This window comes from Neoarius graeffei, chromosome 12, assembly GCF_027579695.1.
Source record: "Neoarius graeffei isolate fNeoGra1 chromosome 12, fNeoGra1.pri, whole genome shotgun sequence".
Taxonomy (NCBI): domain Eukaryota; kingdom Metazoa; phylum Chordata; class Actinopteri; order Siluriformes; family Ariidae; genus Neoarius; species Neoarius graeffei.
In genome coordinates, this window is record NC_083580.1 from 82,444,018 (window position 1) to 82,463,136 (window position 19,119).

General features: G+C 43.5%; 1 protein-coding gene across 5 annotated transcripts in view; it reads left to right on the forward strand.

The window, feature by feature from the left end:
* shroom1 (shroom family member 1) overlaps positions 1 to 19,119 on the forward strand; it is a 38,464-nt gene extending 19,345 nt beyond the window's left edge. For 3 of the 5 annotated variants that reach the window (XM_060936563.1, XM_060936565.1, XM_060936566.1), the window contains exons 2-8: positions 6,542 to 9,258; positions 9,398 to 9,444; positions 9,764 to 10,153; positions 10,242 to 10,784; positions 12,285 to 12,399; positions 12,811 to 13,083; positions 17,575 to 19,119. In XM_060936563.1, coding sequence (XP_060792546.1) covers positions 6,664 to 9,258; positions 9,398 to 9,444; positions 9,764 to 10,153; positions 10,242 to 10,784; positions 12,285 to 12,399; positions 12,811 to 13,083; positions 17,575 to 17,829 — 4,218 coding nt within the window. In that variant the 5' untranslated portion in view covers positions 6,542 to 6,663 and the 3' untranslated portion in view covers positions 17,830 to 19,119. Of the gene's footprint in view, positions 1 to 2,402; positions 2,852 to 6,113; positions 6,133 to 6,541; positions 9,259 to 9,397; positions 9,445 to 9,763; positions 10,154 to 10,241; positions 10,785 to 12,284; positions 12,400 to 12,810; positions 13,084 to 17,574 lie in introns of those variants that run through there. The other 2 variants (XM_060936564.1, XM_060936567.1) reach the window with 2 other exon arrangements.

Sequence of the window (19,119 nt, forward strand, 5' to 3'; positions counted from 1 at the left end):
CTGTTTGAGAAGTGTGTGTGTGTGTCCTGTGAAATCTCTGTCTCTTCATCCTGAGTGTCCACATAGAGTTAACGTGACCCGAGTTCGGTGTGAGGCCCGGCCCGTTCTCTCTGCTTGAATTAGATCAAGTCCTTCACTCGTGATGAAGCTCCAGGTTTCATAGCAGCCAGACTTTAAATCCGTCCTCAGGCACAGGGAATTCCTTTCAGTCCTTTACCAAAGTGTGGAGAACCTCATGGACTGTGGACAGTCAGACGCGCGTCCCTGAGTGTGCTCCATTGTGAAGGGACGCTGGGGTGTTCAAATGTTCGCCATGCAGTGTTTCTGTGAGATTTGGGCTGAAAGACCTTCCTTTAGGACGCCGCAGTGTTGTCAGATCATGTGTGAAGTCTTTAACATGGAGTTGAAAGCTATTTTAAATAGTGCAGATTTGTGTAAATGTATTTCGTGCCAAATGAAGGTTTGGTGTTCGGCTCTGTGGCAGGGTGATGATGGTGATGATGGTGATGATGTGACTTGGACACGGTGCAGGACGTCCGAGCGCTCGAGCTCAGGAACAGCTTGGTGTTTGTCTGAAGTCTTTGTGACTTCCACATTTGTCTGGCAGGTGAAAATGGCAGGAAGTTGGAAAGAACAATGAAGCTCAGGGTCCTGAATGATCCAGAAATGCTTCTCATTTTCCAGACTGTATTTGTGCCGAATGAAATGTTTTCCCTCTCAGCCTCTTCAGTGTCGGATCTGAAGTTTCTCTTGTGCATGTTTCTGGTGTGACTTGGTGGGAAAATGGGAACAATTAATTATTCAGATTTATTATTATAATAATGACTAGTTAAGTAACTTTTAGCACGTTACAGTGGAGCAGATAGAAAACTTACTGCTGGAGTTTGTCTTTGACACAAAGCAGGTACCTGAAAATTACAACACTGAAATAACATGAATGTTAAAGTGCAGATGATCTGATCGCTGATGAGCCACTTTATTTCTTCCACTTTGTTGTTGGTCGGAGGAGAAAAACTGCAGATGAATTACTGATGAATTCTGTCTTTAAAATCTCACGCAGTTGAAAGAGGAGGCCAGAAACGATCTCAAGTGGAAGTTAAAAAAAAAGTTGCTGGTTACGGATTAAAAGTCAGTGTTCTTTAATTGATTAAATGAAGTTGATGTAATTTTTTTTCATGGGAAAATATTTATTAATTCAGTGATTTCAGTGATTTGTCATTTTGTCTGAAATCATCTTTGCAAGTTCGCTGCTTGTTGATGTGAATAATCACTACGCAATTTGCAAAATAATGAATTTATGTATTTATCAGAAGTAAAATAAATATCCTGTAAATAACCAATATTTACCTTTAACTAAAATCTGACCTGCTGCCTCACTAACTGTTCATCACTGGAGTGGAATCTTCTGTTAAACCCATCGCACACCTTTCTGATTCGCTTACGATTTTGTCGGGCCGATTAAATCGCTTGCGAATCGTGAATGTGTGCGGGGGCACCTCGGAGCCGATTTCACTGGTTCTCGGTTGCTCGGTTCAGATCAAACTGGTCTTGATATTTTCAGATGTGATCTCCTCATACGCAACACAGTCGGTAGTGTGTGCGTTGTCACTATGATCTCATCGGTTACGATAATTTTAAACAGCCAATTGGAGTGCCAGGATTGATCATATGGTGTAAATAAGGCAAAATGGCGACTTGCGACAATCACACGTGGACTGCAGACCGGGAAGCACAGCTTGTGTCACTTTGGGAAGCGTCCGCCTGTCTTTATGACATTTAGTTCACCTGATCACAGCAAACGGGAGAAGAGGAACGAGGCTATGGCTGTAATCGTGCCAGCTTTGAAAACACCTGGTAAAGTATTATAGCATTGTCAGTGGTACAGAAATCGCTTGTCCAGAATCCCGGAACAAGTTGAATTTTAAGCACGACTGAACAAATTAGAATCAATTCTTATTATTGATTTGTCTAGTTGGGATTATTATCCCTTTTTGATTCTAATATTAAAAATGTAATACTTCTCTATGTATATATGTGTGTATCTATCTATCGATCGATCTATCGGGCCCGTATACTCGTAACCGATCGCCCGACACGCGAAGCCCCGATGAGATCGGGAAGGTGTGCGCTGGGCTTTAGTAAAGAAACAAGGTGAATTTAATGTGAGCAGATTAATGAAACCTCAACCTGCTTTTAGATGAAGTTAAAACAACTTGATTTAATTATAAATTGAATTATAATATCACAGATGTGTAGTGTACAGTCATTAACTTTTATATTTAAAGGTGTAAATAGTAAAGTTTTTTTTTTTAAAGTAATTGACAATAGAAGTATTCGATTTTAATTTCAGTCAAGTAAAATGTAAACCTGCATTAATGTCTTCCTCTGGATTCCTGGGGCAGTGAGATTCTAACCTGATGTTACATCAGACATGGCTGAAGTTTAGAAGAGTAATAAACCCAGAGCTGGGGGTCACGTCTCCGAGCTCGGACTGGAACGTCCTCCCTCCTGCTTGGCAGCGCTCCATGTTCGGAGGAGTCGGGGAATGAATGGCAACCAGGCTCTTTCTTTCTGTGAAGCCGGACTGGAATGTGAGGCCTTTCCCCCCTCTTCAGACACCATTATCATCAGTGAAATATTCCCTCGGCTGGGCCTATTGTCCCCTTGCAGGGTGAACGTCACAGGCGCGCAGGTCCGGCCTCTCGGCAGGGTTTAATCAGATCGAGGCCCACCGCCACAGGGCTGGAGCGCGACAACGCTCTTCCACAGAGCTGTAAAGCAGTTTCACGTGGAATATCGGATCGTTTCTTCTTTCTCATTTGAACTGAAGGCTTTCAGAGCATTAAAAGTGGTAAGGAAGTATTTTGTTGCATTATCTGCATCCAGAATATTAATATTTTTATAATATTTTATTCAGCATGCATGTGAGCAGAATGATCTGAACTAAATGTTAGTTATTGTTAACTGTTTAGCTCCCGTTGTTAGTGTTGGTGAATAAACCCTTTGTTTTCTTCCTGTCCTGTGCTCCAACTGACCGTCTGTCTGTCTGTCTGTCTGTCTGTCTGTCTGTGTAAAGTGGAATAAATGGAGTTATGATTTAAGAACCTGGATGTTCTCACAACTGATGTGATCTTCATAAACTGTACCTCTGATCATAACCGACATGGGAATCTCAAGCAAGAACTAAAAAGCAAAATCCATGGAAAGAGTTATCACATGATTAGCTCAGGGTCGATCCTGAGGTTAAAATGGCATTCCAGTCATTCCGTCTCACCGCCTCCACCCCGTGACCTTGTGAAGAAAATACTTTTATTATTGTCCTTAATGATTCCTTTGACGAATTTGACAGTTTGTTACTGAAAAACAAAACTCCTCCAATCATGTGAGTGTGTTTTAAAGACTTTAGCAGCTCATCATTGTGACCTGAAGGCAAACGTAATAAACACAGACTGTGGTGTTGGAAGGAACCGCAGCACACAAACACCAGCTTTACCATTTAAAGAGCTTTTTGATCTTTAGTTTTCTGGATCAACACCGATTCAACTTATATACACACACACACACACACACACACACACACACACACACACACACACACTCACTCACTGGCCATTTTAATAGGAACTGCAGGAGTGGAACCCAATGTGTTGTTCTGCTGTTGCATGCTGAGATGCTTTTCTGCTCAGCACGGTTGTAAAGAGTGATTATATGAGTTACTATATCCTTCCTGGCAAAAAAGCTCGAACCAATCTGTCCATTCCCCTCTGACCCTCTCTTATCAACAAGGCGTTTGTTTCCACCCACAGAACTGTCACTCACTCACTCAGTGTTTTTTGTTTTCTGCACCATTCTGTGTAAACTCTAGAGACTGTTGTGTGTGAAAACCCCAGGAGATCAGCAGCTTCTGAAATACTCAAACCAGTCCATCTGGATCAAACCAACACCCATACCACAGTGAGAGAAAGTCACACTGTGAGATCACAGTGTTTCCCATTCTGATGTTTGAACATTGTGAACATTAACTGAAGCTCCTGATTTGTATCTGCGGGATTTGATGCCTCGTGCTGCTGCTGGCGAGGGATCGGCTGATTACAGAACAGCAGGAGGATGGATGGGTGTTCCTAATAAAGTGGCTGGTGAATGTATATATACAGATATTCTCAGCTGTGTATATATTGGAGGTTTTCTCATTTTAAGTTTGTTATTCATTAGCTCAGGAAACGATCAGAATTTTGTTGATTCATATTTGTGCTAAACCTGATCATCCAGTTCTGCTCTCTGGAACTGTATATGCCCCGCCCCCTGGAGGTGTGTCTTGCTCTACAGTAGCAGCTTGTGAGCAGTAAACATGGTTCATCTGTGTTTTTTTGTGTTTTTTTTTTGGCTGAGCATCTTCACGCGCACACCTGTCGCCTCACAGCAAGAAGGTCCGGGTTCGAGCCCCGTGGCCGGCGAGGGCCTTTCTGTGCGGAGTTTGCATGTTCTCCCTGTGTCCGCGTGGGTTTCCTCCGGGTGCTCCGGTTTCCCCCACAGTCCAAAGACATGCAGGTTAGGTTAATATGGGGCAGCCTTGGGCTGAAGTGCCCTTGAGCGAGACCCCAAACCCCCAACTGCTCCCCAGGCGCTGTAGCATAGCTGCCCACTGCTCTGTGTGTGTGTGTGTGTGTGTGTGTGTGTGTGTGTGTTCACTGCTTCAGATGGGTTAAATGCAGAGGAGGAATTTCACTGTGCTTGAGTGTGCATGTGACAAATAAAGTTCTTCACAGACACACACTTCCCTTTTCTGACCATCGCTCAGTTTGGCTCCACCCCTTTTGCAGAGGAAGGAGTTTGTATGAGATCGCATTTAACAACTTATTCATTGTTGTTGTTTGTTTAATGTTTGTCCCCCATTGGACACGCAACACTGAGAATCCATAACAAACACTGCTCTTTCCAACACATCTACAGACTGTAATAACACCAGAGCAGAAATCACGCGCGCCCATGTTTGGGTTTTAATCTCTCAGTAACTTCCTGGTGCAGCCAAAGGCAAACTAATAAACCGATTCTAATAAAACTCACTAATTAGCATCATGGATGTAAAAAAAAGATGAAAAGAAGCCTTGATGAAAATTATCACTTGATCAGTAGGAGTTAACACACACCCGTTATTATCTCAGCCTTACCAGAAAAACTTCAAAGTGTGTCCTCACCAGATGGAGTGTAATGGTCCTTTACTCTGCCTCGAGTGTGTGACTGTAATCTCTTGAGAGTGTGTGTGTGTGTGTGTGTGTGTGTAAACACAAACAGTGAGACTAACACTACATTCAACTCAAAAGTGGGAAGTCTGAACTCTGAATTCTGTCGTTGCCGTGTTCCGGCTCCCGAGTGGGAAGAACGTGGATCCCTCCACAATGGTTTTTGTTCGCCAGCTGACATCAGTGATCATGAGTTTATGATGTCATTACTTTCTCAAAACAGTGAACTGTTATAAATTTAACCAACTAATGTAACCGTAGTAATTTATCTAAAGTAAACACTTCTATAAACTCTGGTATTTTATTGACTGTTTATGATGTAAGCAGCCATGATGATTTACGGAGACCTTCCTGACTTTCTGAGGAGGGACTTAGACAAAACTTTATTTATCTCCGAAGGGCAATTAGAAGGGCGAAGAGCGGTACATTAAAATAGCAAGAAAATAAAATCACAAAAAGAATAAAATCAGAAAAATGGGTGGGGGGGAAAAAGCGTATTATGTACAATATACAATGGCAGGCCTGCTGTCAGGAGCAAAGTAAAAGAATAAATAAATAAATCTAAAAAAAAGCAGCAGATAAAATATGGCAAATAAAATGAAGCGTGGATAAAATTAAAGTGACAATATGATTAGAGTGACATTGTAGTTAAAGTGACACGGTGATATTGTAATATTGCACATCAGGACGTGATATTGCACTAGAGTATTGTACAGAAGACTTAAGTTATTGTAACTGTCTTAGACTTCTCAGAGTTCAGGAGGAGAATAACACTTGGAACAAAGGTTGCTCTCCTCCTCTGCGTCTTACAGGCCGGACAGCGGAACCTGCAACCAGACGGCAGCTGCTCAAACGCCGGGAACAAAGCATGAGTCGAGTCCTTAAGAATTCGGTGAGCCAGGCCGCTAGCCTGCTGCTCGTACACAGTATTCAGGTGGCGAGCAGGAAGTCCAATAATCTTAGAACACACCTTGACAATGTTATGCAGGCGGTTTCTATCCTGTACAGTAATGGAGTAATGCCAGCAGCATATAGAACAAGCTAAAACACTTTCAATGAATGTGTAATAGAACGTCAGCAAGATGTTCTGACTGACAGAAAAAGAGTTCAGTTTCCTTAGTAGGTACATCCTCTGGTGGCACTTCCTCAGGATCCCTTCTGTGTTGGAAGAGAACCTCAGTTGGCAGTCCACTTCAGTTTCTTTATCAGAAATACAGAAATCTGAACTTTAGTTGAATAAAAGTCAGAAGTTTACAGTTTCAGGCCTCAGTAATAAATATTTTTGTGTTTTGTTTCTTTAGATACTCTGAGTTGTGTTATTACTGTGAAGATGCTGAGAAAAGGAAAAGGGATTCTGAATTAAGGACATCAAAGATTTGATTTAAAAAGAGTTAAAAAAAAGAGTTGACTAGCAATAATTCTGATGGAGTCCTACAATATTCACATTGAGAAGATGAGTAACTTTGACCTGCACCCTCTTAGTCGACATTCTCCGTCCAAGTCCAACAGTAGTATAGATCAATACACGCACCATCACGGCAAAGGAGATTCTGCTTATAGCTCTTTCTCTGGAGGATCCACGGCCCCTGATTACCCTTCACCCTTCCTCACAGATGATTTACACCCACGTAACCTGCACTATGCTGATCTGAAGTACGTGAAGGCCGTGTATGGTCCCAGCATCCTTGACGCCGAGTCAAAAAGTGTAACTCCTCTGTATCGTTCCATGGAGGCCATTGCACACGAACATCATCAAAGCCATAATGGATGCTCTCATGTCAACAATCCTCCAGGGCCTACCACCCATTTACCATCTCCACATCTACCACCACCATCTCCAACTTTACCACCTCCAACTCTACCACCACTATCATCTCCAACTCTACCACCACCACCATCTCCAACTTTACCACCTCCAACTCTACCACCACCATCATCTCCAACTCTACCACCACCACCTCCAGCTCTACCACCACCTCCAGCTCTACCACCACCATCATCTCCAACTCTACCACCGCCACCACCATATGTCCATTTAGACAGTTTTGTAACAAGTAGGAATCTTGAAACCTCGGTGTTGAAACCTGAGGGTCAGCTTTATGGAATTTCCCCCTTTAAACAGCAAACATCTGATTCTGAAATCTTGGCTTCCAGACCTGACCTTGTTTATGATCTCCAGGTTCCTCAAAATTATGAGAGAAAGCAAGACTTTGTGGAAAAGACCCCAGAGTTGAAGACACGAGCCATCTTATGGCAGCCAGAACATTTACAGCAGAATGTAGCAACGCAGTCAGAAATTCAACACAACAGGTCACATTCAGCATGTGGGGTTACGGTCTCTGAGCAACATCACACAGTCACCTCCTGGCACACGGCACCGACCACAATCAGTGGAAGTGTTCAGCATAAAGGACAGTTCTATTTTGTCACTGGTGTGTACAAATCATCCGAGTTCAGTGTTCCACCACCACAATGTCCGAGAGACCGCATCGACACTCGCACACAAGCTGAAATACAGAGATCTCATAATACTGTGGAGAACATGTTTCAGAATGTTCCACTGGGGAAATGGAGCAGTGGTGAAATCTTTCAGGAGAAAAAATTAACCACGCCAAATGGAGATGAAGAACCTTCAAGCAGCCGACATTCCTCAGAGTCTCACAGTGTCACCGATCTGGAAGTCATGAATACGGATGGAGGCAGATATCACACCAACAATCACCCGATCTTCTACTGTGGCCCAGAGGAGAGCTTCTCAACATCATCTCAACATAAACCTGTCCTTACTGAATTAGACCAAAGTATTCATTTAAAACGAGATGAACCTGTGAATAAACTGACAAGACAACCCTTATCTGCTGTGCCCACAGAGAAGATCAGCAAAGAGACCACTCCTCTTCTGTACCACCTCACTGGAGCCAGCAGGGCGTCCGTCACGAAGAGCGTAAAAAATAAGAAAAACTTGAGTTTGGGATGCAAGGAATCGGACTGTGGTAAAGATCATCAGGAAGCAGGACAGCGGTCCGTTTCTTCTAGTGGTCCCTCATTACACAGTGAAGTGGCTAAAGAGATGAAGCCCAATGAGTTTTATTATTTGTGCAACACCATGGATGATTCCTTCAAAAAATATTATAAAGAAAAGCTTAAGGATGCACAAACCAAGGTTTTGAGAGAGACTTCGTTCAAAAGAAAAGATCTCCGACTCTCTTGGCAAAAGATCATTGAAAAGTGCTGTGATCAAAGGCTCTCCGTCGTACCTTCTGGTCCTCCTTCTCAAGAAAACCCCCATCCAGCTCATCTGCCCACGTTTCAGAACATAGACACTTTGAATAACTCTAGCCGCACAATGAAGAAAGAGGCGGTGAAGCAGCAAAATATCGCTCAGCCACAGGTGCCTCGAGTGGGCTGTCGGAAACGTCTGACCCTGGAACAGAAGAAGCTGTCCAACTCTGAGCCAGAAAAGCTGCACCGTCTGGGAGAAGGTCCGATACACGTGGCATGCCGTTCCCTTGGCAGTGAGAGTGAAGGACTGCTCTCAGAAGGTCATCTGGGTCACCACAGTCTCATCTCAACCAGACGTAAGATGTTTGAGGTGAGAGGGCGCACGATGTCGGCTTGCAGCTTCTCCAAAAACACTCTGAAGCACTATCAACAGGAGGCCTTGGTCGCGTATATGGAACGTAAAACTGGCTGCAGGGTTGCGCAGCCGCAACAGCCAGCTCCACAGGTTCCCACAGCGAGGAGGAGTTCTGACTGGGATCTGAAACCTTATTCCAGATCCAAGGAGAAGCTGCTTAGACCTCTCTCTGCTAGTCGTATTCAGGATTCAGCTTCCATCAGGTACGCCCAATTCCCGTCTGCGCAACCCGGCGGCCACTCGCAACAGTCCAGCTGGAAAGATCAACCATCAGCTCCATCAGAGACTCCATGTGCCTCTGTGGAGGATCTCCTGGAGGAACATCAGCGACCTCATCCACACATAAGCTGCAGGACTTCAACGCCTCATTTCTTTTATCAGGTGTGTTCTGGATATTAATGTATAAACATAAAGACCAAAACTTTACCTTAAAATTACAAGGTCTGTAAATGTTAACGTACACAAACAAACACAGGTGAAATAAATATTCATTATTTTTGTTTGTTTACATTTTACACAGACCCAGAAACACTTGGACTCCTCTACGCGTGAGAGAGATTTCTCCAGGTAAGCGTTCACTGTGTGAATCTTACGACTTCTACCTCAGGCCTGCTGAGTTCTGAAGGTGTTGATTAATTCTCTCGAAGAGCAGCTCTGACATCAGTGCAGGTTTATATTAATGCTCTCATTCTGATACGCTATGGTTGCTATAGTAACGGCTCATTTTTGGGGCGTATCCAGCAGACGCTCCACTGAGGGTTAAAAACGTGTGGAATCACTGATGTGGTGAAGTTTACTGTAAGAAGTGTGTGTGTGTGTGTGTGTGTGTGTGTGTGTGTGTGTGTGTGTGTGTGTGAATCTGAAACCCGAAACCCTGTGTCTTCAGAGTGGAGATTAAAGTGGAAGGCGAGAGAGCAGTGTGTAAGGAGTATGCAGCGTCGGTTCCAGATCAGCAGAGGGTCCGGATGGTGGCGTCCAGAGGGAAATCGATGGAGGAGCTTGGACTGTCCAGGGTTTCCAGGCCTAAAGTTCTGAGCAAAAGCTCGGATCACCTGAACCAGATCCAGGGAGCACGCATCCTGCATGGCGAGGAGAACAGAGACGACGTTGAGCTCAGACCTGACCACAGGACCTTTAAGGATCCAGGTTCAGTAGAACACACATCTGCAGTGGGCCACTCCTGGGTCAGAACATCTTCTGTTTCGGGGAAAGAATGCAAAGTCACAGCTGCACCCAGTTCTCCCAGAGGAACCAGTGAGAACAATCTGATTGTCAGGTATCATTTTCTACAGTTTACTGTGTTTTATAAATCACCTGAGAACATCAGCAGCTCGGTGGAAATAAACCCGTCTCTCTGTCTTTAGGAAAGTTAATGAAGTTCCTCAAGAACCGTTCCTAATGAAGGGTGAGATGCCACATGGAGATGTGAGTGATGCCCACTCCAATCATGAAGTATTTCTCAGCTTTGGGGTCACAACCGACCCCAGTCTGTGGCTCTTACCACCGGGGACGGATGACGAGAAAACACATGAGGACACAACGTCCCAACCTGCACTCCTCTGTCACCATCAGAACACACAACCTGCTGCGTGTGGCAGGATCGCGTCAGTGTCGGGGTGTGAGGGCTTAGCAGCGGTTCCTGCTCCTGCACTTGATGGAGCTCAGGAAAGGAAGACGAAAGTGGAAAGGAAGTGTCCCATAGACCCGCCTCCTCAGTGGGAGACCCTGGTTCATGAAGTGGTTTCAGCAGATGGGTCATTAGCTCGCGCTCTGTGTCCCGTTACAAACCGGAAGACTGCCGTCATGCTCATGGAGCAGATGTTATCTGAAGACCATCTTTTGATGGAAGATCACTACAGGAAAAAACACGAGCAGAAAACTGCCACACCTGAGCAGACAACATACAGGTGACTACTAGAGCGTTCTGTATTACACACACACACACACACACACACACACACGCACGCACGTACAGAGTGCGAAAGTCTGAGTGCTTCTGTTCTGTGTTCTTTTCTCATTTAATACAGTTTTTTTTCGTTATAAATTATATAAACTGCAGTAGAATCTTAGAAATATTTTCATGAATTTCAGAATTTCTTGTTTGGTTTGTCCTCTGTTTGCTTTAATGACAGCGTGAACTCGAGTTTGCACAAGTTTGTATAAGAATCTGATGATCCATGTTCAGTCAAATCCATCAGCTTTTCATCTGAACCCGCGCTTTAATGGAAAAGAAAAAAACTCGAGGAATTTTGTACAAAGGAGTTAAAGTCGTCAGTATCACACATTTACTGAACCTTAAATACTGACCTAGAAATCATGCAGAATATTTATACAAAATATCAAACATTTTGTTCTTTATTATTTAGTATAAATACGCAGGTGATTATAGGAAATCATGTGCGCTGATTGGTCGAGAGATTCGGATGATGTCTTGATAATCACCTCCAGCGACTCGGCAAAACGGCGGCCGATCGCTTCGTCACCGTAAGTGAGGAAGAATTACAGCTGATGAAAGAAAACGCTGTTCCTAAAAGCACTAAAGATGCTCTGAAGTTTGGTCTAAAACTATTCAACGGGAGGTGGGGTTGGAATTTATTTTATCCATTTCAAAACAAAGTATTCTGTGCGGCACGGTGGTGTAGTGGTTAGCGCTGTCGCCTCACAGCAAGAAGGTCCAGGTTCGAGCCCCGTGGCCGGCGAGGGCCTTTCTGTGCGGAGTTTGCATGTTCTCCCCGTGTCCGCGTGGGTTTCCTCCGGGTGCTCCGGTTTCCCCCACAGTCCAAAGACATGCAGGTTAGGTTAACTGGTGACTCTAAATTGAGCGTAGGTGTGAATGTGAGTGTGAATGGTTGTCTGTGTCTATGTGTCAGCCCTGTGATGACCTGGCGACTTGTCCAGGGTGAACCCCGCCTTTCGCCCGTAGTCAGCTGGGATAGGATCCAGCTCGCCCGCGACCCTGTAGAACAGGATAAAGCGGCTACAGATAATGAGATGAGTATTCTGTGTGACTCGGCGTAGAGAAGTGACACAAGTCTGCACCACAAAGTTATTACATTTACATGAAGCTTTTGAAGTCTGAAATAAATTATCTTTTTAAAATAATCCCCTGTGTGTTTATACTGAAACAGTGATCCACCTCAGGCTCAGTGAATATCGGTGAATAATAACCTCAACCTCGACTTCGTCTCAGTCGTTATTCACTGATCTTCATCTCACCTTCAGGGAATAATTGTTAAATAATACATTCCAAATCTTTATTTGTAGTTTGAACTGAAATTCTTTCCCAGGTTTTCAGTGTGAACTCCGACCTTTGGCCCTGACTGTAAACACTCTGTACTCCTCACGTTTAGAACACGTTCCTCGGTCTGTACTGGGTCGTACCGTTTCTTTCTCGTGTTGTTTTCAAGGTCGTGTTCTGCTGTGGATGATGTAAACAGCTCATCAGCACCAAGCGGTGGTTCAATTCCCACGAATCCTCCTCGTGCCGTCTACAGTCCAGGAGCGACGGTCACCGAGAAGAAGGTACAGTTATTATTACATACACTGTTTATTCCCTTTTTTTTAGATTTTAGATTTGTCTAGTCTTCTTAGATTTTGTTTTCAGTTCTCAAAGTGCAACACAGTACATTCACTGGCCACTTTATTAGGAACACCAGTACACCTGCTCATTCATGCAGGTATCCAATCAGACGGCCGTGTGTCTGTAGTCCTGCACATCCTGTCTTTTGGTCTTATGTGGTCAGTCGACTACTTTATTTATAATAGTTTATTTTTATTTTTTTATTTTCTTATTTTATATACCTTGGGCCCACAGTAATTGGCTAACACTGTTGTGTTCACCCTGCCATATAAGCCAGCTCGCAGTCGTATGTTATTTATATTTTGATGAACGTGTACCGAGTGTGACTGTGCTCTTTTATTCTCCTGACACAGAGGCAGCTGATGGCTCATATCCACGATCAGCTGGACTCTCTGGAGGGGCTGCGCTCGTCCCTGCAACGTGAGGAGAAGGAAATTGGGCTTCTGGGTAATTCCCTAGAGGTTGTGGTGCGCGAGAGCTGTTTACCTGCCGAGCTGGAGCGCTACACGCAGTTCATTGAAGACCTGGAGCGCGTCCTCAGCCTGCTGTTGTGTCTCTCAGCACGTCTGGCCCGAGTGCAGAATGCCCTGAGCACCGTGGACGAGAACATGGACTCCGAGGAGAAGGTGTGAGAGCTGCGATTACACTGACGAATTAAAATGAGAAGAAAGAGTCGTATTTCTGTGGATGGGATCATGACGGTGTTTTGATCGTCACTGGCTTAAAGGGGTTAAGGAATGGTTTAATCAGTGAGGGCTGTGCTGTTTTTAGAAAATGATCAACTACCATCTTGAAGTTAATTATTTTCCAAAAACAGCATGTCCTTAAGTGTTTTATTCCTCTTCTACCACAGAAACGTACCAGTGCAGACTGAGTTTTATTGATTAAAGAATGACGCGTCATAATTTTATCCATTTACGTTGAGGAACAAGTTCACGTTCTCTCTCACTTTATGGAGGATTTAAACAAACCACTGCACTACTGTTACAGCTGCCGGTACAGAAAATTAATCAGCCGCCTGTGACCAGTGCAGCTCTTCATGCGGGTCAGTATTTAGTGTGTTTTTATCCCCCGCTGGCCGAAAGGCCCGAAGGGGGATTATGTCATGGCGATGTCCGTCTGTCTGTCCCAGGAAGGGTGCTCACATTCTGAAATCAACTCCTCTCACAATTTTTAGAGGAATTTCACGAAACTTGGCAGGATTCTTTGTTAGATGTCAGTAATACACATGTTGTAATTTCGTTAAATTCAGTTGCGTTTTACCAGATTTATGGCCGAGTTGCCAGCGGGGATATTGTGCTCGCGGAGCACTCTTGTATTCCATCATGTGAAGTTTCCTTTTGGAAAGCAGCTGTACATGACATCATTTCCATCCTGAGGCTGATGAGTGACCGTGGAAATTGTGTGGCAGTTTCTGTTTGTGTCCACACCGAGACCACATGTCTTTATAAACAGCGATAAATGTAAATATTGTTTGAGTTTGGGGATGTTCTCAGTGAAGCTGGAGAGGAACAGGAGCTGCCTGCTTGTGTGTGTTGAGCCTTGGTGTGTGTGCTGTGCTGTGCTTTGCTTGGAGACGCAGTTCCTGGTAGTGTATCACCGAAACTGTAGTTTGGTTTCGATGGGTTTTGTCTCTGCACTGCCCTCTGGTGACAAATATTCGATCACCATGTCCCCTGTAAAGAGGAGGACACCATGTGCTCTTTAAAGCAGATACGCAGAACCTTTATTTTTAAATACATTTCTGAGTGGATAGTATCCTCATCCTTGACTCTTGTGTGCTGCATAAATGGGAATTAAAAAAATATATTTTTGAAAGTTAAAATTGACCGCTAAGTTGTGATTGGAGCTGCCCCGCTGAGCCAGCCAGCCCTGAGTGCGTGACGTCACAGCGGGAACCGGTTTTAAGGCCGAGGCCTTTTACAGCTATAGACCAAAGTCATATAAATAACAATTTATGGAGAAAGTAAGAAATAGCGTTACTGACTCGCTCGACTAAGACTGATTTGACTTCACTGATTGTGGGTTGACTCTCATTAAAACAGGATGGGTGCTATAACTTATGCAACATACATGTACATGCGTGCATTTTCACTGATAAAATGTAAAAGGCTCATTAAATAATCAGATGAACTGAGACAATCACATTCTGAAGCAAATTAAATAATCTTATACCGCTAACTTAAACACACAATACAAGTTACATGGATTAATCTAAATACAGGTAAACAATGAGTGTTGTTGTTTTTGTTGTTTTGTATCCAAATGAGAGTCGCATCTTACCCGTCTGTGTTCTCGCTTCTTGAAGGCCGACATTGTGGCCGATTGTTTTGAAACAATCTGACTTTCAGTTCTTCGTTCATTCGCTTCTTCCACGTAAGGGTGAGATATTGCTGCTGAGGCGAGCGTATCTAGCGGGGGGGAAGCATCCAGTGGAGAAATCTGATGGCTCCTTCACTCATTCTCCATTTTCTCCATACTGAGTACTCCGCCATTACTGCTCAGCTCACACTCCGGGAGAACTGGTGCAACTGAACTTACTTTCCTTTATAGTTTTCCTTTAATTGTTGGTACTGCACCCTCTTTCAATCCGGGCTTATAGCCAACGCTCCTCAACAGATCAGAGGTCTCGTACGAGTCCTCAGTAAAATGTGCAGAGCAGAGGAGAGACCACTTCGTAGGCGTCCAATGTGCCTGTGAATTTCTCGCAAAACGCCTCCAAATCTTTGCAGTTTGAACATTCTTGGGCCGTGAACGCAACATAAATCCACCTTCTGTTGTGTTGCTGCACCGGCCAGCAACACATCTCCGTGGCATGGCGATAAATTAGCTCTAAATGGAGGATCAGAGTTGCAGTCAGCTCTGTGTTTTAGTATAGCGGAAATGGCGATGAGACCGATAGACTTCCTGCTGTGATGTCACAGATGTCAAGGTCATTCATTCAGACCGCTACCTATATAAATCACTTTAATCGTAAAAATTACTACATTAGATTTATTGTTAACGCTTAAAACTATTCCTGTGCCATTCTTAAGGTCTCAAGGCATTTATAAACGAAAGTGAGCCCATGGCTCTGCGTGTATGCTTTAAGGTCCTTTAATTTTTTTTTGTTAATATCATCTTAAAGCGTTTCATAATTGAGGCACATTCTTTGCATTCTTTTGTGTGTATGCAAAATGGGACAGGCAAAAGTAATTACACCCCACCTACCTGACATGTGTAAGGCCCAGTTTATCTGTGTGAGAAACAGCTGACTGAACACCGTGAGTCCCTTTTGAAAAGTTTTCCTCAGAGTCAGAACTCAGCAGGAGTTTATGGTGACTTGGTTTATCATCTGAAGCGTGACTGGGTTAAGAAAATTAAAATACAAGATTTCAAGAAAAAAGTTTGTGTTAAAAGAGGAACTTTGAGAATTTGGTGAAATTACACTTGTATTTATTAATATCAGGAATTATGACCATTTTTCTCAAAATAATAACTTTATTCTCAAATACTAAATAAACACCGTTTACTGTTTGAATTATTTCTAAACCAAATGCCAGAGAGGGTGTGTGGACTTGGATGTGGGCTTGCTTGAGTCCATTTTGTGCCGTAAACATTCAGATTATTAAAATCACCCCGTGTGTAGCTCTCACCTCAGAGGTCAGCAGAAGGAGAAAGTGGTTTTTCTTGAATATAAAAGCAGATGATTTAAAACTGAAAAGTAAAAACACTAATATGATGATATATGAAAGAGAAGATGGTGAGTGTTGAAATAAATCTAACGGGAGTTTCATACATCACCAGTGTGTAGAGGACGTTACACAGTGGGGGGAAGAATGAAGTTTATCTTCGAGTGATGAATGTATATATTCATGAGTGAGTGATGTGAACAAGTGAAAATATTTTCAATACAAGAAGATAAACTTCATATCTTCGCACCAATGTGTAATGGTCTTTATATTATATCGACACATCCACAAAAGACACATCCAGTCAGCGTGAAAACACCGGGAGTGACATCATCAGAGTGAAATATCGGGAATTATGTCACTCACATCCGTGATGTACCTGGCGACTTGTCCAGGGTGAACCCCGCCTTTCGCCCGTAGTCAGCTGGGATAGGCTCCAGCTCGCCTGCGACCCTGTAGAACAGGATAAAGCGGCTACAGATAATGAGATGAGATGAGACATCCGTGATGTGTTTCGGATGAAAAATGTGAATTTTTCAACACTAGAAGATAAACTTCATATCTTCAAGCCAACATGTGATTTTCTTTTGATTATATCGACACATTCACAAACAAAGTCCCCAAATTTATCAAAACAATTCATGGATTTCCTCACGAGGGACAGATAGAGATTTATGCCCCGGTTTTGGTTCTCCACGTCCCGGATGGAGCTCGGATGGAAAATATCAGTGGCGTATTTCACACTAAAACACTCGTGTCTGTGTAATAAACAGTATGACTGCATGAACAGTCCAAGTTGTAATTCATCACATTTGATCGCTGGTTTTATTTAATTTTATTTAATAAAATGACTTCCACACTCATTTAGTAGCACAGACTGTAGAATAGCACTTGATCCAGCACAGGCTGCTATTTTACTTGATGTATCTCGTGCTCCCACAACAAGAGTAAAAGTCTCCGAGTCCAGAATGTTGGTGTGAATTCGATGCTCTCTCCTGGAAAACAAATCTCCACGGTGTGAAGGATGATCTAACCAAGCTCTCATCTGCTACACTTACAGAGAAACCAAAGTTCATCCATCATTTTATCCGTAAAATATTCCCTCCTCCAGATCGGCCGTGTCTCTGATTAGGACTCGTCTCCTCTGATGCCGTCCGTTCCAACAGACTGCAATTACATGAGGTAGTTCTGGACTTATCACTGCTCCTCACTGAGCCGAATTCATGTAAGAAGCGTGTCCTCAAGCGCAAGAACAGAATCGAGCGTTACTGAGACACGCCTCAGTTTTAGACAAACTCCGCCTCCATACGTATAACACTCGTGTAACTTAAATCTGTAGTGAATTAATCAGAAATCATGATGCTGATCAGTCAGTCTGCTGCTTGAGGAGTGTGTGTGTGTGTGTGTGTGTGTGTGTCTGATCCTCACTGTGTTCTCCTTCTGCAGGAATCTCTGGTCAGTAGACATCACCTCCTGTGCAAACAGAGGGAGGACGCCAAGGACCTGAAGGACAACCTGGACCGGCGGGAGCGCATGGTCTCCACATTCCTGGCCAAACAGCTGACGGAGAACCAGCTGCAAGAATACCGGCGCTTCGTCCAGAACAGAGCTTCGCTCCTCATCCGCCAGAAAGACCTGGACGAAAAGCAGCGGCTCGGGGAGGAGCAACTCGAGGCGCTAATCAACAGCATTCCTCCGTGAACAACGTGAATTTCTCTTCCGTCTCTGTGGATAAATTTAACAGTCTGTAATATTTGGGGACGATGCTCTCCGTGACTCGTCATGAAATACTTCATCGTATAAATCACATGAACTTTACATTCAGATCCGTAATTCTGACCTAAAGCTGTTAATAATCGAGGCAGTTTTACAGACACTCCGAGTCAAAGCACGTAAACGCCTGATGCTGTGGTGCTGAACTGCTGAAGCCAAAACACACGAAAAGGAGAAACGTTTATAGAGAGTGTGTCTGTAATGTGTGTGTGTGTCTGTAATGTGTGTGTGTGTGTGTGTGTGTGTTTTACCTTTACATGTGTACACTTTTTATCTCGGTGGTCGTTTGGATGCTGAGGTGCTTTGAGGTTGAGTTTGAGGTAAAAGCAGACCTGGCAGTGCGAACATTAATGCCCTTTGAGTTCTGCTTTGAATTTTCTGTTGTGTTTAATTTATTTGAGTCTGAATGCACTCGAAGACCAAAAAGAGGAAAAAAGCACTTTGTTCTTGTAACTCTGTACATTTCTAATTTCATAAGTAACTGAATGCATTTAATGTTTATTTATTTTATTGATCTGAAGTCCTAATGATCTTCACTGACATTTAAATTCTACATTCATCTGTTTTAGTTTGACTTCGTCGTGTTTCCTTCTTTGCTGCTGATTTCCAGCAGATGAAATGTGTGTAATTTCTAACGGACACGGCCTTAAAGAAGTGAGATGTTGTCATGAGAGTCATCAACCTAATACTCTACTGGTGAAATCATCAGGAAACCAACACGAACTGAACAGAGGAAGAGCTCTGCACTTTACAGCTCTGAGGTCAAACACCACTTCCTTCCTGTTTCGACAGGAGGCCGGACCCGTGGGCCGACGCCCACTGTGACCTGCAGCCGGGATGAAAGTTCTGCTGCAGCTCCTTTAACGGTGGATCAGTAAACTGTGCCCACGCAGGGATGGGATATAAATATAGAGTTTTATAAAAGGAAGAAATGCAAAAATCTGTTTCTCAGAGCGCGATGGTGGAAGTTCAGGACGTTTAATTTTTTAATGAACACAAAAACAAACGCGCACAAAGATCTCATTCTGTAAAATGGTGACGTTCATCCTGACTCTTTAAACTCCGAGTTGAGTGCAGTGGGGTTTTTGTGATTTTTGCACCCAGAACTCGCCCCGGTGTTCTTTAGATTTTGCAGTTTTGAGTACGATGTGTGTTTTTAGTTTAAGAGTCACACAAAACTGAGAAATCTTCTACAAACTAAAAAGTGTATTTTATTCA